Here is a 23,932-nt window from a genome sequence, read left to right as displayed (position 1 = left end):
CTCCTCCGACCGGCTCCAGGTAGGATGGGATGGGGGGTTTTCTCCTCTGGGATATTCCCCCCAGGCTAGGGGGAGGCCACAAGTGGGCTGTAAGGCGGTTTTACACCGCACTGTCACCGCCACCGCCACCGCCGCCACCAGGCCACCATTGCATGTATGCATGCCCCCATCACTGCCGGCCTCTCCCCTTCCTCCTCCACCCCCAGCCTTCCTCCATGATAATTCCGGAAGGGTCAGGCTTGCGCGGGAAGCACGCGTTTTCGAAAAAAACAAGGGGGGGCGCCGGGGGGGCGCCAGAGGGGGGTGGGGCGTCAGCACAGCGTCAGCGTGCTCAGACGCCCACAGTGCCAGAAGCATGGCTATTTAAAAGCACACTTTACAGGTGCTCTGAGCCTTGGAGGGACACGGAGCTAACAGTTGCATGTAAGGTGGGATACAGGCATTCTCCTAGGCTGCATTTACTAAGGTAACACCAGACTGGGCATTTGGTAGCAAGGCTTTTGCCAGACTACATCGCTCAGCAGTCAGTGTTCATTTTGGATACCTCACACCTTGTTGCTTTGCACTATGGGTAGAAGAGGTTCAAGTAACACTACGGGATCCCGTTCAGGTTCTGAGGACCCCCTGTCTGCTACATCCTCCCCCCCTGAGGGGCCAGGGACGGCTGGTCAGGGAGAGCCGTTGGGGTCAGGGGCTGTACCTGCCTCCGGCACTTCAGCCCCTGTATACATTACACAAGAGGTTTTTTTCCTCAACCATTACTGGGTTAGAGGAAAGATTAATGGCCGTGATTACAGCTTCACTCAGTGGAAGAAAACGTACTAGGCCTCCCTCTGCTTCCCAAGACCCTCAGGAAGAGGAGCTCTGGGATAAAGGAGATGAATTCCTTTCAGAGGATCAGGATGGGACGGATGATTCCTCTTCGGAGGAATCAGGTGGAGAGGGACCCTCTTTGGCTTCCCAAGAGGAGAAAGTCTTAGTACAGATCCTTACTGGATTGGTCCGCTCCACATTTAAGTTGCCCGTACCTGAAGCTGTTAAAGAATCCTCTTCTGCTTTGGGGTCACTGAAACCTTTCCAAGCAGCACATGCTTTTCCTGTTCATAAATTACTTGAAAAGCTCCTTTATTCTGAGTGGGATCACCCAGATAAGCGATTTCTTCCGCCGAAAAGGTTTTCAACACTTTATCCTATGGAAGAAAAATGTATTAAGATGTGGGGAATGCTGGCCATTGATGCGGCCATTTCCTCTGTAAATAGTAGTCTGACTTGTCCTGTAGACAACGCTCAGATGCTCAGGGATCCTGTGGATAAAAAGATGGAATCCTTAATAAAGGATGTTTTTTCCTTAGCAGGCTCAGTGGCCCAACCTGCAGTAGCAGCGATTGGAGTCTGTCAATACTTAAGACTTAATACGTCCGAGATGAAGCTATGCTATAGGCAATAGCGAAACGCATTGACGTCATCAATGCTGACTCGTCATGGGCGCTATGCTTTGGATGTGAGGAATGATGAGTAGGCAGCTGCTGGCGCTCGGCAAATCGAGCTAGCCTGTTCTATCTATCCGATCCGGCATTCGTAAGGACTGATCGCCCCCACCTACAGGCTACGGATCTAAGCCCCACAGGCAAAACATTTGAAGCCGGGAGATCTATGTCAGCGGGCGGCTTCTACAGCATCGGTCTGAGAAGGAGGTAGAGTTTGCGCTGTACTATCCTTAAGTCCCGCTATCCCTCCAGCCTTTGATACCAGATTCGGAGCTGTACTTACCACCACATCTCCTTCTCATGAAGAGGATAGCTTGATGCACGATCAACTTTGATCTGAACCCAGAGGACAAATCCCTAACCAAGCAGTGCAACAAACGGTAAAGTTCCTTACTTTCACTCATTCAAGAGTTTACCTCACATTTACTATTTCATTATCAGTGACTTTTGCCTAAAATCACCTATATGGATAACCACCATTTAATTGCACTCTGCTTACCAACATCTTCAATTCACCTGATATCACTCTATGGGACAGGTCATCATCTTGTGGACTTCTACTGCCTCTATTAAATTAGTCCAGCTTTTGAAATTTACAGCCAAGTATTAGGGTGTATACATATTAGTAGAAGTTAGTACCACACATTTATCCCCCTCCATCTATCCCCATCCATCCCCAAAGGATCTTTCTTGCTGTTAACAGGTATTTTTCGGCTTATATGGGACACTGATATCCCATTAACCAATCAAATTAAATCATCAATTATTATTACATTAATTCATTACCAGTCAACAATTAGCAAGATCCTCAAGCATCCGGACGTTGATCTTCGTTTTGTGTTATTTGTTCTTGTTTAATGTATTATTTTTGTTTGTTCTGTCTGGCCTGTTATCTAATCATGCATGCAGTTACTGGGCCCTATTGGACCTAATTAAATTCAATCTATTTTTATTCCAATTCAGGTTGTTGCACAATATGCTTAATTGTATTTTAATTATTTAATAAAGAGATTTATATAATTTTTTGGCAATACAGCTAGCAATTCTTGACAACAAATACCAAACAATTGTTGCTATAGTAACCCCTTACCCGGACACTAGTACTGGGTGTTTTTTCTTTTTTATGCAATTATGGTTACAGCATCAGTTTATATATGCAAATACCACCTACTGGTCATTTAATCATCTGACCACACTCAGGTGTTACTTGTTCCAACTTTCCCTTCCCTTTAGTTTAGTCCAATACTTAAGAGACCAAATTAAGCAAGTCATCAAAGTATTTTCTGAACAACAGGCCCAGGGGTTTGCTAACCTTCCAGCGGCCTTATGTTATGTTGTTGACGCCATCAGAGATTCTATCATGCAAACCTCTCGCCTTTCACTTGGGTTGGTGCATATGCGTAGAATCTTATGGTTGAAAAATTGGTCAGCCGAAGCACCATGTAAGAAGCTCTTGGCTGGCTTTCCTTTTCGTGGTGCAAGATTGTTTGGAGAAGACTTGGATAACTATTTCAAGAGAATCTCTTGTGGGAAAAGTACTCTCTTACCTGTTAAGAAGAAGAGTAAACATCCCTCTTTCAAACTGACTCTTTCCCCAGCGCCAGGGGCTTCAGCCTCTAGGCAGTCACGACGGCCTCCTCTGTCTGGGGCTAGAAACAAGAGTCAACCCCAGGGACAAAAGAAGTCCTGGGGGAAGAAGTCTTCTAGACAAGACACTAAGGCCTCTTCATGAAGGGGCGCTCCCGCTCGCTCGAGTGGGGGGAAGACTGCTACAGTTCTCAAAGTTCTGGCAGGAGGACTTCCAGGACAGATGGGTAATCTCCACGGTAACCTTAGGGTTCAAGCTGGAGTTCCAAGAATTTCCCTCTCCTCGTTTACTCAGATCAGGTGTTCCCAGAGACCCAGAGAAGAAGCAGTCGCTCCTTCTAGCGTTAGAGCGACTTTTGTCGCAAGAGGTCATCAGGGTGGTTCCCACAAAGGATCAAGGATTGGGCTTCTATTCCAACCTGTTTACGGTCCAAAAACCAAATGGGGATGTCAGGCCCATTCTGGATTTAAGAGATCTGAATCGATTCTTAAGGATTCAGTCTTTCCGCATGGAATCAATTCGGACAGTAGTCTCCATCCTGCAGGGAGGAGAATTTTTGGCATCGATAGACATCAGAGATGCATATCTACATGTGCCCATTTTTCCTGCTCATCAGAAGTTTCTGCACTTCGAACTAGGAGGGTGCCATTTCCAGTTTGTGGCTCTGCCCTTTGGGATAGCCACTGCACCTCGAGTGTTCACAAAGATCTTGGCTCCTCCTCTGGCCAGATTAAGGGCTCAGGGTATAACTGTCATAGCATACCTAGACGACCTGCTCTTGATAGACCGGTCGGTAGCTTCCTTGAATGGGAACTTAAGGACTACGGTCAAGTATCTGGAACATCTAGGTTGGATCCTCAACCTAGAAAAATCTTTCCGAAAACCAGTAAGAAGACTGGAGTATTTGGGTCTGATCATAGATAACAAGCCAGGAGAAAGTATTTCTTCCTCAAGCAAAGATCTCTGCTTTAAGGGAACTGATTCTGACAGTCAGGACCAAGAAGGGGCCTTCTGTCCGCCTTTGTATGAGGCTGCTAGAAAAGATGGTGTCTTCATTCGAAGCAGTTCCCTATGCTCAGTTCCATTCAAGACTACTGCAACACAGTATTCTGTTGGCCTGGAACAAGAAAGTTCAGGCATTAGACTTTCCGATGCACCTGTCGCATGCGGTGCGTCAGAGCCTCAATTGGTGGCTCATACCTGAAAACCTGCAGAAGGGGAAATCCTTTCTACTGGTTACCTGGACGGTAGTAACAATAGATGCCGGTCTGTCAGGTTGGGGAGCAGTTCTGGAACAGTCTGCGATCCAGGGGCTATGGTCCAAGACCGAGAGGACCCTACCCATCCACATTCTGGAGATCCGGGCGGTATATCTAGCCCTAAAAGCCTGGACTATCAGGCTACAGGGTTGCCCGGTCAGGATCCAGTCCGACAATGCCACAGCAGTGGCTTATGTCAATCATCAGGGAGGCACCCGGAGCCAAGCTGCTGAAAAAGGAGGTGAACCAGATCTTAGCCTGGGCAGAGATGCAGGTGCCATGCATATCGGCAGTTTTCATTCCAGGGATAAAGAACTGGCAGGCGGACTATCTAAGTCGCCAGCAGTTACTCCCAGGGGAATGGTCTTTGCATCCAGACGTCTTTTGGGCCATATGCCAAAGATGGAGGGTCCCAGATGTAGATCTCTTTGCATCCCGATTCAACAAAAAGATAGACAGATTTGTGGCAAGGACGAGGGATCCTCTTGCATGCGGGACGGATGCGTTGGTGATTCCGTGGCATTGGTTCTCACTGATTTATGCATTCCCGTCTATTCTGCTACTGCCACGACTCCTTCGCAGGATCAAGCAGGAAAGGAAGTCGGTACTTCTGGTGGCCCCCGCTTGGCCCAGAAGGACTTGGTATGCAGAAATAGTGAGGATGACGGTGGGTTCCCCATGGACCCTACCGGTACGCCCAGACCTGTTATTTCAAGGTCCAGTGTTCCATCCTGCCTTACAAACGTTAAATTTGACGGTTTGGCTATTGAGACCCATGTTCTGAAGAGTCGTGGGCTTTCAGGTCCTGTCATATCTACCTTGATCAATGCAAGGAAGCCAACTTCCTGGGTGATTTATCATAGAGTCTGGAAAGCTTATGTATCCTGGTGTGAATCCAGGGGTTGGCATCCCAGAAAATATGTCATAGGTAGAATTCTTGATTTTCTACAATTAGGATTAGAGATGAAGCTGGCCTTGAGTACCATCAAGGGCCAGGTCTCGGCCTTATCAGTATTGTTTCAACGGCCACTTGCTTCGCATTCTTTGGTCCGAAACTTTATGCAGGGGGTGATGCGTCTTAATCCTCCAGTTAAGGCGCCCCTGAACCCCTGGGACTTGAACTTGGTTCTGTCGGTGTTACAGAAACAGCCTTTTGAACCAATACGTCAGATTCCTTTGATCTTGCTGACAAAGAAACTAATTTTTCTGGTAGCCATCTCTTCTGCTAGAAAAGTATCAGAATTAGCAGCTCTTTCCTGTAAAGAGCCTTATTTGCTTGTACACAAGAATAGGGTGGTGTTGCGCCCTCATCCTAATTTTTTACCAAAGGTGGTTTCAGATTTTCATCTAAACCAAGACATTGTTCTGCCTTCCTTTTTTCCAGAACCCTGTTCTCCGGAAGAGAGGTCACTACATTCTTTGGATGTAGTAAGAGCAGTCAAAACCTGAAATCTGGAAGCAACTGCTCAAATTTGCAAAACGGATGTTTTGTTCGTGTTGCCAGAGGGTCCCAGTAGAGGACAGGCAGCGTCAAAAGCTACCATTTCTAAATGGATTAGACAATTGATTATTCAGGCTTATGGTTTGAAACAGAAGATTTCTCCGTTTCAGATCAAGGCACATTCCACAAGGCCTATTAATGCTTCTTGGGCAGTGCATCACCAGGCCCCTATGGCTCAGATCTGCAAGGCCGCAACCTGGTCTTCAGTCCATACATTCACCAGGTTTTATCAGTTGGATTTGAAAGGGCCTCAGGATATCGCTTTTGGGCATAGTGTGCTGCAGACAGCGGTCAAAGGTCCTCAGGTCTGATTGCACCCTACTTAGTTGTGATTTCCCCCCCCTCAGTTGCTTTGGGACATCCCATCAGTTATTACTGTGGCTCTGTGTCCCGTGATGTCCGAGAAAGAAAATAGGATTTTTTATAACAGCTTACCTGTAAAATCCTTTTCTTTCGATGGACATCACGGGACACAGAGGTCCCGCCCCTCTTCTAATACACTTATATTGCTTAGCTACAAAACTGAAGTATCCCTGGAAGGGGAGGGATTATATAGGGGGTTGAACTTCCTGATTAGGTTGTGACCAGTGTCCAATACCTAAAGGTACCTACATAACCCATCAGTTATTACTGTGGCTCTGTGTCCCGTGATGTCCATCGAAAGAAAAGGATTTTACAGGTAAGCTGTTATAAAAAATCCTATTATTCTATTTCTAAAGGGTTTGGAACTAGTTTTCTCACAAATTGCACAGCTGAGAGATGATATCTACTTTATTGAAAGTAATTTAAACCAAACAAAGGAAGAACGTTTTGGTGAAGCAACTATTAAACCAACAAGAGGGGTCATAGGTCGGACATTGACAGAGCGCCTTTTGACTGCATCACAGAGTAAGTATTTTCTAATAATTTGGTATAACATAATAAAGTGAAAAAAGAAAACAAATTCTGTATGTTGTTTATTATTATCATCACATTGCTCTCTTCTATGTTAATGCATAATCACTATATCATGAACTTGTCAATGGAATTCTTACCTCCCCACCAACAGATGAAGTGACCATTATCTACATATTGCAATAACAGTTATTTTAGGTTTCCTTTATAAAAAAATGTTGGCAATTAAAACTGTTTGCATGATTATTGCACATACACTTTATGATGCATAGCAACTAGTAACTTTCAGATTGCAGTTGTTATTTTGGTATGCCTAAAATTGGTTGGTTACAAAGATTATCACCGATACCGATATAGGAAAGGAAATTCACTAGCACCCCATTATCACCCATCATACCACAACCAATTAATAACAAATTAAACACATGATAAAAAAAAATTAGGCTGCAGCCCCTTTGTTGGGTTTAAAGTGGTAGTAAACTCTGTACTTCTACTTGTACCTACAGGCAAGCCTATAATAAGGCTTACCTGTAGGTACTGTGAATATCTCCTAAACTTGCACAGTTTAGGAGAAATTTAGAGGGCATGCAGCCGATGACATCACCAGCGCATGCACTCTGAAGGTCCAGCTTACAGTGCCAGACCTTCAGAGCCGTGCCAGAAACACTGGCTCCCACACGCATGCGTGGGAGTGACGATATCGCACCCCCGACCACTCATGTAGCCAGAGGCCACAAGGAAGGAAGTCTGGGGGAAGATGTCAGCCATCTCAGATGTGACATTGCAGTGCTAGAGGGCTTTGTTCTAAGTTAAATCTATTATAATGTGCTAGTATGCGATGCATACTAGAACATTAAGGCATTGCCTTGCAGGGATTTATTTTTTGTAATCACCTGTGGTTTACTACTGCTTTTGAGGGCTGGAAGCTTGTAGAAACAGAAGGATCTAGAATCATGTGGAAGGTAGGAAATCCTGTGTAAGGGGGCTGTTAAGGGGAGGGGCTTGACCAGTGCGAGGTTGCTTTAAATGTGATAAGAAAAGAACTACAGTGAGGTTGGAAATCATAGGTTTATAAGGGACAAGAAGAGAGGGCAAGCAGGCACAAAAGTGAGTGGGGGGGGGGATATAAGGCCTAGTTTACACTTGCAGTCATGAGGCAGGAAAAACAGACCCACGGTTTTACCTCACTACCCCCTGGAACGATGCCTCCTTAACCCTCTCACTTCCAGAACTGTTTTTACATGTTTTGCACACATTTGAAAAAGAATTTTGAAAACATTGTATATTTTCTGTAAAAGCAGACTCCCTAGAAAATAAAATTGTTTCAAATGTTTATGTCTCACAATATTTGTGTGACAGGTTATCAAGTGCAAAATTTCAGTAAAAATAACACTAAAGTTAATTTTAGGTCACACAAACGCAATATATTACCCAATATTTTGTTAAAATACAGATAAAGGATGAGGTTACACCACGTAAATAGATATCAAACGTGACAAACTTTATATTTTTGCATGCCTGTAAAATGATGACAAACTTTGGTACCCTATATTTTCCATTAGGGGACATTAACCACTTCCCGCCCGGCCTATAACAGATTGATGGCTGGGAAGTGGTTATGTTATCCTGACTGGGCATCATATGATGTCCAGCAGGATAACATGTTGGCGCGCGCCCGCGGGGGCACGCAGTGGGGCAATCGCGAGTGCTGCGTGTCAGTCTGACACACTGCATCTCTGACAGAGGCTTCTTACCATGTGATCAACTGTGACCAATCACAGCTGATCATCGCGGGAACCAAGAAGTGCCGGTAAATGGCATTCCTCGGTTCGAGCTGACAGGGAGAGCCGATCGGCAGCTCTCCCTGTCAGAGGGGGGGTCTGTGTTGATAATCAGTACAGTGGTTATCAGCACAGCCCCCACCGAATGTACCAATAAGCTGCCCATCAGTGCCACCTTATCATTGCCAACTCATCAGTGCCCATCAGTGCGGCCTCATCAGTGCCCATTAGTGCCGACTCATCAGTGCCCGTCAGTGAAGGAGAAAACAAATTTTATAACAGAAACAAAGAAAAACTTTTTTTTAGTTTGTTTAGCAAAAAATAAAAACTGCAGAGGTGATCAAATACCACCAAAAGAAAGCTCTATTTGTGGGAAGAAAATGATAAAAATCTTGAAGTGGTTAAAAGCTGCTACAGGTCATTATTTTAAGGTTAACAGTGATTAATGGCCCTAAAATTATTGATCTCACTCTAGCATGCATGGCAATGTGTAACATGTGTATTGAAAGCAACGTTATCATAGGTAGGCCCCTATGTAACATAATATTTTTAAAACAAGTTCACTTTAATGAGACATCAGGGGTCTTTTAGACTGTATGGGCCTCTGGCCCAATGTGAACTGGCTCCAAATAATGGACTCTGTAATCATCAGCTGAACTCTGCCTTATCTCAGTTACAGAGTGACCATTGTGACCTGCAAGTTTTAGCCATTCTCTATGGAGGGGTCAGAAAAGGGTTGAGTTCTTGTCAGAACAAAGATGTGTGGGAAAATTTACTGATTTACTAAGAAGTTGAAAATCTTCACTTAAATGATTGTGTGAATATTCACTGTAATTATCCAATCATGTAAAAAGCAAATTCATGTTGACTTTGAATACCCGATAATGTGCACATGCATTTCACACTAGATAATTGAGGTGAATATTTACACTTTTTTCAGGGAAGATTCTCAACTTTTATAGTGAATCGACTTCATAGTGTCGGCGTGGAATTCTTTCACACTTATGCTACATGCTCTTTCATCCCCATGTAATTCACAGGGGGGCTCCTGCTGGTGAATAGGGGAACAGAATAGCACAAAGTAGTAAAATGTTTACCTACAACAAAGGGGCAGACTTTCAGGTGAATTTGTTATTTTGCCCTGAATGAGCAAAGTGACTTCTTTACTTAAACAATTCCATTAGTGAGCATTAAATTACCTGTTGTACCACATTGTTGTAACAACTGTTGTTTAATACATTTCAGATGTTACCAAAAAGACAGAGACCACTGTGCAGCCAGTTACCAAGTTGAAGGATAATCCTGAAGAACTGGATCACATTTCAGTGTCGTTCCTCAAAAGTCGAGCAGGTGAGAATCATCATTCTGATTTCTGCATGGTTTGTGTTTTCAAGCAACATGATACAGTCAGTTCTGTAAATAGGCCTTTTGTTTTTGATAGGATACCAGCCAATTTCTCTCTGTGCTTTTTCTTTTGCTTTTATGGCACAAGTAAAGCATAGGCCTTCAGTGATATTTTATTTGTACAGTAGAACAAAATAACTAGCACCACACTGTTTCTTTTCTATTGATTGTATCTGTATCTTGCAAGCATAGCGATAAACACAGAGCATAGGTCCAACCTTGTTGAAGTCTATTAAAAGTCCATGTACTTCTGCATAAATTCACTTGAATTAATAAGACTAGAGTTAAAAAAACTGCTAATATAATTAATATATGTTCAAGGAATGCTATAAATATATCTTGAAAAATATGAATGTCTTACCCGACTCCCAATGCATTCATGACTAAGGCATATTTGTGAGCAGAGTGCCCCATTTCAGAAGCTTTTATCTGTTTTGATCCAGGCCCAAATGTAGTGCTTCTGCTCAAGCCTAGGATTCTTAGAGAAAGGGGTTGATTTACTAGAGGCAAATAGACTGTGCACTTGCACTCTGCAAGAGCATTTGCTTCAGAGATTAGTAAATGAGCAGAAGCTCTACTGACTTCCATCATCCAATCATGTTCAAGCAAAAAAATTTATTTTTATTTTCCTTGCACGTGATTGGGTATTCTTTGCGAAGTGAAGCTTTACCACATTTACTAAGCTCTGGATCAACTGTACTTTGCAAAGTGCACAGCCTGTTTGTCTTTAGTAAATCAACCTCGAAGAGTCTGAGCACTTTGGACTTTTAATCCAATATTCAGATCTTGGAGGAACCTCTAGATGTAGACTTGATTCAATGACCCTCAGATGAAGAGTACAGATATCGTGAATTCTTAGTTTATTGATCAGATTTCAGTGGGACCTCCAATTTTAGTGCTTGTCAGCATTTGCTTTGGAAGTAATTTGCACTGACCCCAAGAAACCCATTATTTATGCAGTTTAAGCCTCTTGATATTGTACCAGTGGTATACGGTACAACACACATACACAATAAAAAGGATTTCATTTTTTTTTTTATTAAACTTGATTACAGATAATGGTTACAGTAATAGCAGCCTCAGATCCAGTTCAGGCCTCAGCATCGGCCAAACTGCAGTGATCTTGCACTGCAGACCACTGAGTTGTAATGGTTATGATTAGGGTTGCAGCGTTACCAATACTAGTATCGGTATCGGTGCCGATACCGAGCATTTGTATGAGTACTTATACTGGTGCAAATGCTCCGATGCTTAATCCGATACCTGCAGGAACAAAGAGGCGTCATTCCCGGACGTTAGAGGATGGAGAGAAGACAGAGGGAGTCACCAACATGCTGGCAGTGGCAGGTAAGCTGGCCGGAGAAGGGGAGCAGCCGCTATGTTCCCAGCATTTGTCTTTTGGGAAAACAAAACTATTATTTAATATTTATTATTATAATAAGTTACAGCGAGGCCAATCTGTGCCCTCCCTTATAAATTATGCCAATTGCCAATCAGTGCTGCCTTTCAGTGCCCGCTCATCAGTGCTGCCACCTATCAGTGCCCAACAGTGTCACCTATCAGTGCCCATCAGTGCCGCCCATCAGTGCCACCTATCATTGCTCATATGTGCCGCCTATCAGTACCCATAAGTGCCGCCTATCAGTGCCCATCAGTGCCACTTATCAATGCCCATAAGTGCCGCCTATCAGTTCCCAACTGTGTCCCCTATCAGTGCCCATCAGTGCCGCCCATCAGTGCCACCTATCATTGCTCATAAGTGCCGCCTATCAGTGCCCATAAGTGCCGCCTATCAGTGCCCATCAGTGCCACTTATCAGTGCCCATAAGTGCCGCCTATCAGTGCCCATCAGTCAGTGCCACCTCTCAGTTCAGTGCCCACCAGTGCTGCATATTAGTGCCTCATTATCAGTGCCACCCATCAGTGCCCTTCAGTGCTGCCTCATCAGTGCCCATCAGTGCCACCTATCAGAAGTGCCCATCAGTGCTGCATATTAGTGCCTCCTCATAAGTGCCACCCCATCAGTGCCCTTCAGTGCCCCCTCATCAGGGCCCATCAGTGCCCATTAAAAAAAGTATTGGTAATCGATATTGGCAAATACTTGAAAAAAGTATCGGTACTGGTACTCGGTCTTAAAAAAGTGGTATCGGGGCAAACCTAGTCATGATGACTGCTCATTTCTCAGAGCTCCAGAGCCCAAATGTTAACAAATGTAAATGTTAACAATAATTAACAATTCAGCAGCTTCCTGTCAGTCTTCCAAATGTGGTAGGCATTGCAGAAGCTTAAAATATCACTGAGCCTGTCAAGGAAAATCTAAGCTTCTCCCGATATGCATATAATTTTTTTGCGCTTAAAAGCACAAAAAGCTCTCTTATATAATGCCGGGAAAGCGCGCCTTTCTTTCTCTCCAAGTAACACAAACAGACGTTGGTGTCACCTCAAGCTCAGTGTAAAATCCTGAACAGGTAGCCAAGTGGCTATTATTTATACTAAACACATGGATAACAAAAGAGGCTGCTGACTTCAGAATCAGCCAATCAGACACTTGAATTGATTCAAAAGAACCAATGACACACACGCATATAATCAAATAGAAATGCAATAGTGACGTGTGCAGACGGTGGTGTGCAAAACCATGAGGCAAGCATATGGTTTTGAACACAACCGTGTGCACACTCCCACTGCTACCAGTGATGCAAACCGTACCATACCATGGCCCAGTGGGCCATAATATTGTATGGTTATGCTATGGTTCCCAAGTATGCAGACCTGCTTACTTAGGAGTTGAAATGCAGTCGCCATGGAGTGGCCAATTCCTTGATGAGGCATAAACAGACATCCTTAAAAGAGCAAACAGATCCGCCGTGTCCACGGAAAGGTTTCCGCATCCAATGGTCTTCCACCGGTGTCTGTATGTGTGAATACCCTCACATGAGAGTATTGCAGCAAAACTGACACTGGGGGGCATCTGACAACATACATTAATAACATTTTCCACAACAGAGCCAAAAGAGCTAATGATAATTTATTGTCTGTATAAGGCAGTTTCCTATAAACTCTCTTCCAGGTTGTAGTGCAGTCTAAGCTTATAGCTTGATATTAAAGTTAGATATGATAGGGAGCTTCATACCCCTGGATTGTCCATGAAATTTCAGTTCCAGGTGCATCAAGGCTGCTCGCGAGCACAAAGAATGTGCAATATAAGTTATGCCATGGTACCTGGTATATTTGGTAATTCTGATGATGGTAGAAAAACATCCTGGACACAAGTATGTGCTGAGTATGAACTCATACTCATGAGAAAACAATACAAATGACCCAAAGGGTCAGCATTCTACAGAAAATACAAAAACAAAAATAAGAAGCTTTCAAGAGAAACAATCGATTCAGTATACATTAAACAGCCATATGGCTATATCTTCTTAACAGAATAATGTAAGAATACAAATAAAGCTTGGCATATAGTATAAAACAGAAATTGAAAACAGAGAAAAAGAAAAAAATAGAGTAGCTCAATATATGGTTATATCCTTAAAAAAGCAGTTATGACAGAAAAGAAGAACGGGATAACTTCCAGGCATTCCACTTGGCGTCAGAATTCTCCTTATCAATAATAAGAGAAAACAGAACTACCGTGGATTTCCATTGAAGAGCTATTGCCCAAATCGTTGCATCACAGACTGTGTGGATAAGACGTCCTTCTTAGCATGAGGCCCCTGGAATAGAGTTGAAAAGCAAACACATAGAGGACGTCAATTGGAGTGGGTCACCCACAATCTTGGTAGCTATCTCAGAAACCCCATGCCACACAGGTTACAGCACTTGACAGGACCAAAACATATGGTACAATGTTCCTCGGACTGGGTGACCCCGAAAACATAAAGGTGAGGAGTTAGGGAAGATGGCATGTATACAAAATAGGGTATAATACCTTTGGTTAGGATCCTGATTGCGGTCTCGTTAACAGTGAGGGATCGTGTACAGGCCTGAAGATTGTCTAGCATTGTAGCCCAATCTTGTGGAGTACCTTGTAAAGTGCAGTGCTTTTCCCATTTGCGTCTATAAGGAAGGGACTCAGAAGCTATGGTGCCAACCCTGAAGCTATTAATGTCAGAAAGTAGGCCCTTTCCTCTAGGTATGGAACTACAAATCGGCTTATGAAAGGTTTTAGCAGGGGTAGGGGTAAGGGCATAGCTAGATGCAAAAAATTTTTAATGAACTCATACACTCTTGTGTATGTGCGCACTTCAACACATGCTTTATAAATTGAGCACTCTAAAGGACGAATAGATATTTGATTTACCTAAACATTTTTTCTTTAGTAAAGGTGTTACAGTGTGGCAGTCTATGCACATTCAATTTACATGTTATATACAGGGGCACTTTAGTGTAGGCTTTCAAATGGCCAACATGCAGGTTCACCGGTCATTTCAGTCACATGATGCCATCCAGCCATGCACCGCTCTAACAGGGATTTGGAGCGGCAGGTGAAAAGGACCGTAACTGGATCCAAACGGCGGCCACCGTGGATTATCTCATTGTAGCAGCCATTGACTCCTGGCACCTCTTGACATAGATTGCCATGGATTGCCATTGATGCCTAACAGTGGCTCAATATCAACACGGCAGTGATCGCCAAACATCTGAATACTGCAGGATGTGGTAATGTACAAACTTTTATCTTCCAATGCTATAGCAGTCCAGTTATTTTTTCTGAATTGCTGCATGGTATGTGTTAGATGAACTGTCGGATTCCCTGCCTGCATATAACAGCAGCTCCCTATGAGTATATATTCCCACTCAGTAAGAGCCCATTCACACAGGGACGACTTGTCAGGCGACCTAGTCGCCTGACAAGTCGCCTCCCGTTCTGTACAATGGAACCGTTCTAATCGGAGCGACGCAAGCCGCTCCGACTTAGAAAAAGGTTCCTGTATGACTTTGGGGCAGACTTGGGGCGACTTGCATAGACTTCTATACAGAAGTCGTTTTGCAAGTCGCCGCGGAAGTCGTTTGCAGGTCGCCTCGCTGAGGCGACCTGCAAGTCGTGTTGCCCCTGTGTGAATGGGGTCTAACCAGCCTTAATTATTGCCTGATCGGCCACAGCAGGCTGTGTCTACTCTGCTTATGAATGCAGGAACACAGGGAACAATATATACCAAGGCTAGTAAACTGAGTACCAACACTGAAGTAATGACTACAGGATTCATCATATAAAACTATCTTTGCTGATTCATCTAGCGCTCCTTTCCACCAATATCTGGCCAATCACGGACAGTATATTGCTCCATGTGTGATCTATACACCAGCAGTGAATCTACTTTGAATTCTGTGAATATTAGAGTCCCTACAAGAGTTCCTAACACTATTCACATCTACCAACCCACGTTCATCAGACCCAATTATAGATCCAGTGTTATTTTAACCACGCAGAAGGACATCATGGTCATTACCTAAGTCTAGAACCCTTTAAAACACCCATATCAAGTAATAAACTCAGCATTAATTAGCCTGCATCATTACAGTATCGGTCAGGCCTATGAATGAATCGTCTTCCCTGAGGGCCATACACATACTGATTGTCTACAATACTCATAGGAATATTTCTTTAATTTTTTCCAAGCAATTTTTTTTCGACAGACCATCTTTATGTGTATGGTATATGGCGTCCGGACTTTTTTGTTATTGGTTTTATGAATGTTTCTGTGTGTTCTCTTGTTCTTTGTCCATTTCTATCTTCCACCTTTGCTGTGGCTTCTAACACTGATCTAATCAGATCGTGTGTATGTTTTTAGCTTTCAACTTTTAAAAATAAATAAAATCTTTTATGGCGGTACCTCCAGAAGCAGGAAGTGAGCTAACATTTACCCCAGGGCTGAGTCCATGGCTTCAATGGGAAGTTTAAAACAGAAATTGGGTGACAGTCATTTTAGATATTTTTCAATGCTTTAATGAGGAACTTGAGAATAGTAATAGAAGAGAGGGTTAGGGGAGGTTTCAGATATCATTTTCAGATCACTTACAGACTCCTTGAATCCAAAGGCAAAACAGCTTTCTCTTTTAGCAGATCTTGAATACTTTGTTAGGCCTCTCACACAGACCTAGCAGCTGATAGAATTTCTAGACAAGCCTCTCTCACAGACTTAGCAGCCAGTAGAACTCCTGGACAAGCCTCTCTCACAGACTTAGCAGCCAGGAGCTAGTTACCAAGGTTTAGATTATAGAATCGGATTCAGCTTCACAGTGTCAGAACCTTTAAGCCATCCAGCAACACTGTAAGACCAGTTTAGGTCTAGGTGCATCCTCCAAATTAGTAACCAGGCCCTCCTGAGAGACCAACCTTCCTTCTGGCTCTCTCCAGCAAGGGTCCTCTGCTGGATCTTCTCAGCTTGGCTCGGCTTCTTCCACACAGGCAAGACAGCCTAAGGACCACCTCAGGAGTAGTAGGCCCCAGTCAGGCTTCTGGGCCTACTTGCAGAACTCGCAGCAGCACATCCTCAGGCCAGGAGGGCGGCCAGGAACCTCCTACTGGGCTGTTCTGGAAAAAGAATAATCATTACTTAACTCAACCTTGCTGTAATTCTTATACTGGCCTGTGGCACCAGTGACACCTATTGGCAACAGTGAGAAATGCACAACTCAGTTGAGATTAGAGCAGAAACCAAATAAACTATACAATCAGTCTGGGCTGTTTACAGCTCAGCCAAAAACTAAATTTACGCTATAGCCCCAATTTTAGGAACAGGGGGCTACATTTACAATATTATTAGTGTCTAAGTGTATCAAAGCAAAAATACTGATCTCCAATTCTAAAATAGATATTTACACGTATTTTTCATTTGCTCAGATTTTCAGGTATTTTTCTATGGTGCTGACAAAGATGCAGATGGATATCTCACATATGATGAAATAAAAAATGTCCTGGCAGAAGAGGTTCCAAGGGAGGATTTGCTACAACATTTTGATAGTGACCATGACAGATTGTATTCATACACAGAACTCATAGGAACATTTTTTCTGAAAGGTAAGCTAGTGAAGAAATCCTGTTGTTTTCCCACGTGAAATAATCCCCGGGATTCTCAAGGTCTTCGCTCACTCTTGTAGGGATTAAAGAGGGTGCCCGAGTCACTTTCTCTAGATAATCACCCTCCCAGCCTGTATAGCACCATAGCCTTGTGTTGTTCTTAATAGTGAGAATGTTGCAGTGGATTTACTGCAGACCCTCTCTGAAGAAGTCCAGTAGGCTGACAGGATAATCAAAATGTATTTAAGTGTAAGGACCTTGCCCCAAGCTGGGGTACCCCTAATAAAATTGTGTTTTTTTTGCAACTAAGCTGTAACCAGCCTGAGATTTGCTTACATTTTTCTAGGCTCTGCAAGTTTTCCAAAGCTCAGTGTGTTAACTGCTTCCACCTGGTACTGTTGAGGAGGTTTCAGTAGTCTGTATGTCAGTCACTGGGTTATAAATATTTCTGTGGCCCAATCAATTCCTGAGATCTTTGCTCAGAAGTATGGTTTGAGAATAGGATAAATGGCTGGGGCAAAAAAACATTTTTGTTTTGGAGACGTTCCTCACCTTTTGGATTTCTTCTTGGAGAGAATGTCTGCATAGAGTGATCTCTACTTGGGTCTCACTTCAGCCTGGGGATGTGCTGGAGGCCCAAGGAATTTAACTGTCTGCTGGAGTTTATAACTGGAGGGAGCTGGGCTAAAGTCTACCTGCAAGGAGCATCTGTAAAGAATATTCTGGCTAAAGAGTGTTGCAGAGGAGCTAGGTAGAGGCTCCACTACAATTCAAGAAGGACAGTCACTGCTTTTACAAGGTCATGTATCTGCCTGGCTTCTCTCATAAGACCAGTGATTATCAAGAGGCTGGCCTTAAAGGGCCCACTATGACTGCTAATTTCAGAATACCTGTCTTATTTTTGTGCACTTTTAGGATATCCTGCACCCCTAAACCCTCTTCCAGAATTGAGTTTAGCAATAAAAGGTTAAAAGACTTGTGACTGGCACCTAACTTATTTTGTACCCCACCATACACCAAGAACTGCAACGGGGATCATTCTGCATTATCCCAAAATAAAGAGTGCTACATAAGAAAAACATAAGAAAAAAAATAGATTTAGCTCAGTATAATTATTCATAGTATAAAAAGATTTCTATTTTTTTTAAATGTTTTTACATTTTTTGGTATAGTTACACTTTACTCTGTATAAAATAATGGTATTTTAATAAACCATCCATTTAGTAAGATAATACAAAGAATTGTGTTACGGGTGTGCTCCAGTCACTAAAACTTTAATTTAAATAAAGTCCACGATAGCCACAAAAAATATAAATCCATTTTGTGTGCACCATATACCTCTGCAATCTTTACCTTATACATGTAGCAGTGACATCGTTGCTCTGCTGCGCATAGTCTGTATATAGAGCAGAGCTGTGGGTGGGATTCAGCAGTTGGTCCTACTACGGAGGGAAGGGGGTCAGGTACAAGACAAGTCACCCTGCACAAAGTAAGGGAGCAACTGTGACCGTTCTTGATTACAGAAAGCTCCTGCACAAAGACAAACTGCAAGTATTACTGCACAGGTCTGGAAGAAAAACACAAGGAACAACAAAATTTAAGAAAGTGCAGCAATGACTCCTTAAGGAGCTGCTGGATTTTTCAGTTCTCCTGCCGTTGCCAGTGGTGACCCACCCTAACTGGACATGACAGTATACTAACACAACAGTAACGATTAAGTGGGCTTTATTTGAGCAGGAGTAAGCCCCAATAAGAACATTCTGTTTATGACAGGATTAACACAGTATAAAATACTACAACAATCAGTACAAAATTATCAATGCCATTTGTTCCGCTAGCTGCCCTACCAAATTGTGCCAGGTGAGCAAAGGGGGAATTACTTTAAAGTGACACTAAAGGTAATTTTTTTTTTCTTACATAACAAACATATCATACTTACCTCCACTGTGCAGATCGTTTTGCACAGAGTGGCCCCGATCGTCGTCTTCTGGGGTCCCTTGGTGGCTCTCTTGGCTCCTCCCCGCATCAGATAACCCCCTAGGAGAAACACTCTCCTGGGGGGTTACCTTGCGGGCGCGCTTCTGAGTCCATAGAGGCCAAATGCAGGAGTCGGCCCTCCCCCCGGTGGCCGCATCGTTGGATTTGATTGACAGCAGTGGGAGCCAATGGCTGCGCTGCTATCAGTCAATCTAATCAACAGCCGAGAACCCCCTAGCAGAGAGATGGCGCGTCCCTGTGGGACAAGTTCGAGGGTTCAGGTAAGTAAAACGGGGGGGGAATAAGGTGAAAAAACACAAACCTTTACAACCCCTTTAACACAAAAAAAACAGCAGTAACTAGGATAAATACCTTTGTAAAATATGACGCTGCAGGTGACTTTGCACCCTAAGGGCAGTGGATCCCTCAAATTCAAACTAGAGAGCTCACCCTACAAGTTGTGATAGACCGCTTGGCACCCTTCCTGGACGCCTCAGCCAAACAGTGCCTCCTGCCCACCAAAGCCTTCCAGCAGACCAATAGTTAATACCAGCCCTTTATCCCAAGCATCATTCAAATACAAGATATTGAGGTAAAAACAAAAAAAAACCTTCACTGAACAGAAATACGGGTTCTTTTTATACTTCAAAAACAGGGGCAGTCACCACATAAACATTGCAAACATCAAACAACAATCCAAATAACAGTTTACAGTTATCTAATTAAACAGTAATCTAATTAACAGCAAGGCACCTAGAGAAGTCTTATCAGTATGACTAGCAGTCACAGAAATTCCCCACCCCAGACAGTTCAGCAACAGTTTCCCAGCATTCAAGAAGACCCGGGGATGTCCAAATCTCATTAACCAGCTTTCTTTTCACATCCATGTTCTCACTGAGTTTCAAGTTGACAGAGACCATCATGACTTCCTTCTCTGTTAAATGTGGTAATAACATGTCATCTTGCATTATATAACGGGACATCTTCCTGAATGCTCGTAGCTCCCTTTAAATGCCAGGGCCCATAGTCAGAAGACAAAAGGCTACTGTGCTGTCCCCTCACCCAAAGCCCCTGTCCCGGTTAGGTCTGTCACACAAGTGTACTTGTAATCCACATGTAAAGGAAGGGCAATGCAGTCCTCTTAGACAGACCACCAGTGACAGCAACAAGTTCACTATATATAAGGGTGCCCCAGGCCTCTCACCACACCAGTACTTCACAGATATCATCCTAACTCCAATCAGTCTCATGAATACTGTCTCAATCATGTGGAAGGTGGCATTCACAACAAAGGCCACTCCTTTCCTTGTTGCTTCCATGTTTCTTACACATCTCTAGAAGCCAGGTGAGAGGTAGCCCACGATGCCCTGGGCTTCCCCTCTCAAGCCTGTGGCTATAACTGAAATCCAAAAGGCCATCTTGATCAGCACCACCACTCTGCAGCCTGGCAGACTGTCCTTAGCACTTGGTCCTTACTGCTATCTCCCTTAGCACACATCACAGCTGCTTTAAAACCTGCTCTCTCCCCCAAGCTTAATCCTCTCTGTACTGCTCTGTATTGTTCCTCTTTCTCCATGGGCTCCTGGCAGCCCTCCGGTCAATCACCTATCACCCCTTATATGCCCAGACCTGGCTGCCCACTCCCCCCTCCCTTCTGTATCAGTGGGCAGAGCTAAAGTCTGGCCAAAGATGCAGCTATCCAACAACCTGCTTTCTCCTATTTCCTCTGACAGGCCTGTCAGTCAATGGCTGAGGAGAGAGACAAGCTGTGATCCAGTGTTAAAAATGCCCAGGCTGATCGGCTTCTGTGGCATAAAGTGGCCGCCAGCAAGGGCTACATAAAAGTACACATGGCTCCTGTATTTAGGCAATATTTGTTTAGCTTGAAGTATCCCAGATAAACCAATTATCATTTTTAAGCATCCAGATGAATACAAAATTATTGCATATAGGTTATTTTTGTTGTACTTTTTACATCACGTTTTCTTATTACACCTTTCTCTGTGGCTTTGGACATGTAAAGCCTGTTACATCCTCAACCACACCTGCTTATCTTGAGTTTGTCCATGTATACATATGTCAATTAGATTACTAGGTTGACTAAATATGTAATGTGACCATTACCAGCTGACTGGGAAATTCTTACAAGCTTATGAATACCATGTCATCAGTGCAGACTTCTTTCTAGCTGACCAATTTTGGATGTAAAAATCAGCTACATTAGATTTTCCTAGCTTGCCGCTATTGTTTTTCTACAGGGAATGCATGCTTAGCCAACACAAATGTGCATTTTTATAAACTGATCATTATAAAGAACAGCAATTTAGTGCCTGAATCTTCTGTCTTCTTATGTTTATAGGCACATTCATTCACAGCTGAAACACGACTTCATAAAAAACAAAACTCTGCAAGCAGTGTCATTATTTACAGTATTTTAGAAGCTATGAAAATCACTGAAATAAAAATATGTACAATTTAAATTAGGGTTATAATTAGGAAAAGTCTGTGAATTTAAAGGAATGTGTTTACTGTAGGCATTCTGTTAGCAAAAAGTCCATCAAATCAAAACTTGTTAAATATCTGGTTAAATACTATTAGGAAAGTTGTAGATGCTCATATATAGGGTATTAATGAGCAGATTAAGGACTGGCTGATCAATCACCTGAATCTTGAACTGTCAGGCTGATGCATTGGGTCACACATCTGCAGTTGACTGCATATACTACATACATCACTATGTGCGTGTCCCCGCTGTATAGTGTTATGGACTCTCAGCTTGGACAGCACACATTTGTATAATATTATAGTCACGGGTACCCTAAAGTTTTAACTTATGCTGTGTCCCAATCAGATGTTCTAGGGTTACCAAGGCTCATTAGCTCAAACAGCATGCATGACCTGAGAGGTATTATTACTTTTGATTGATATACAGTACATGTATTTCCCTATATCCTTCAATCTATGTAATATTCACATAAAAATGATTGTTACAAACAAAAAGCAAGGTACCACAGTCGCAGTATGGTCTAACATATTGAAGTAAATGTTTCTTGTGTAAAAATGGTTTCTAGATTTGGTAAGTAAAGCATCTCTGATCCTTAAAGGGGAATTAAAGAGTATTTACAGTGAGCACTTAGTATGAGCTATGTTTCCTGTGTTTTGTGTAAAGTAATTTTTCATCTGTAGACAAGCTACTAGAGCAAGAGTGCCTACCATGACCCTGTCTAAATGCCTTTAGCTTTTTTTTTTATCAGCCAGTCAGCTGGTCAAAAAAAAAAAAATTATTCCCCATCCACACATTCTAGGCCATTGGGGGAACCTGTCCGCTGTGCTATTGTATTTTGGCAGCGGGACTGCCCCACTGCCAGAATATACTGATCAGCAGTGCAGCCAGTTGGCTGCAATGCTCTGGTTGAGCGAAAGTGTACCGACTGTCCCCATTGTGAAGAATTGATCACCAGATAAAATTCTCTTAAGCAAGAACAACCCATACATGGATCAAAATTTGGCTGATTCAGCAGGAACAAGCCAATGTCGTTCCATGTGTGGGCTGCCTTACAGTTTATAAGATAAAATGTCAGGCACACAAGGAGTGCACTGTTTTATATGAGTCAGTTAACCATTGGACTTAGGCTGGCCATACATTATACAATCTTGTTGTACAATTTTTCTTTCGATTTACCAAATACGAGGTCAAAGCTAAACCCTTTCAATTTGTATGCAATCAGGCAGGTCTGTGCACTACATAGTTGAAGGTAAATCTAAAGGAAATTGAATAATAAAATTGTATAGTGTGTGGCCAGCCTTATGTAGTGAAGAGGAGCAGTAGGGCTCAAATATTATGTAGAACTGCTAATTAAGAAGCAGAACTTGTATATGTCATGAGTAAATATGCTTGCTTCAGAAAACTTTCTTCTAAAACATTAACACTTATTGATATAATTACTAAATTAAGTTTTTTTCTAATGGAAGTTTTATAAGCTTCTCACAGTCATAGCTTTCTTGTATAATGCCAGAAAAAGAGCGCTTGTATATCTTCAAGTAACACAGACACACGCTTGTATCACATTGAGCTTAGCCAAATCCTCCCTAGCAGCATCTGCTCTTTTCATTTATACTGTAAACATGAATAACAAGAGGAAGGTGGTGGCTTCAGAATCAGCCAATCAAACACTTGTATTCCTTCAAATAGAATTCCAGTAGTGATGTGTGCAGATGGTCATGTGCAGAGCCATGCGGCTAGCTTCCTGTTGAGACAAAAAGTGTCTCACAATTTGAACACTACTTATAGGGCTCTGAACGTGATCGTGTGCTCATTCCCACCACTACCAATGACGCGAGCCGTACTCTATCATGGCTCAGTGGGCTATAATTTTTGTATGGTTATGCTATGGTTTCCATGTACGCAGATCTGTTTGCTAGGAGCGTTAATGCAATCACTATGAGGTGGCCTGTCTCTTGGTGAGGCATAAACGAACATCCTTAAAAGAGCAAACAGATCTGCCCTGTCCACTGGAAGGTTTCTTCAGCCAATGGTCTTCCACCAATGTCTGTATGTGCGAATACGCTCACGTGACCATTTTGCAGCAAAGCTGACACTGGGGGGGACATCTGACAACATACATTAATAAAAATATCTACAACATTTTAACACATACAGCATATTTCACAATTAACTTATATTATATATATATATATATATATATATATATATATATATATATATATATATATATATATATATACATTCCCTTAATTGGGTCTACCAATTGGAAAATGCAGCACTATTTCGGTTGCATGGAAATGAGAGAACTAAGGTTTTTACAGCACATACAATAGAGAGCAACAGCAATTCATGTATTGCATCCAAAGGAAGCACAGCAGTCTAAACGTTTAGGCCACCAATCAAAGGAGCCAACATTAACTAGCTTTCTGAACATTAAATGTATTTTTATATGCATATTGACGTCATAATTTAATATGATATACATGCATATGCAAGTGAAACCTCTCT

General features: G+C 42.8%; 1 protein-coding gene across 1 annotated transcript in view; it reads left to right on the top strand.

Annotated features, from left to right (window-relative positions):
- The window catches only part of LOC141116339 (uncharacterized), a 106,947-nt gene that overhangs the window by 82,319 nt on the left and 696 nt on the right, over positions 1–23,932 (top strand). The window contains exons 6-8 of the mRNA XM_073608598.1: positions 6,555–6,723; positions 9,756–9,860; positions 16,765–16,941. Coding sequence (XP_073464699.1) covers positions 6,555–6,723; positions 9,756–9,860; positions 16,765–16,941 — 451 coding nt within the window. The remainder of the gene's footprint in view (positions 1–6,554; positions 6,724–9,755; positions 9,861–16,764; positions 16,942–23,932) is intronic.

This window comes from Aquarana catesbeiana, linkage group LG01, assembly GCF_042186555.1.
Source record: "Aquarana catesbeiana isolate 2022-GZ linkage group LG01, ASM4218655v1, whole genome shotgun sequence".
In the NCBI taxonomy this organism is placed as follows: Eukaryota; Metazoa; Chordata; class Amphibia; order Anura; family Ranidae; genus Aquarana; species Aquarana catesbeiana.
This window is presented reverse-complemented; position numbering and strand designations above follow the sequence as displayed.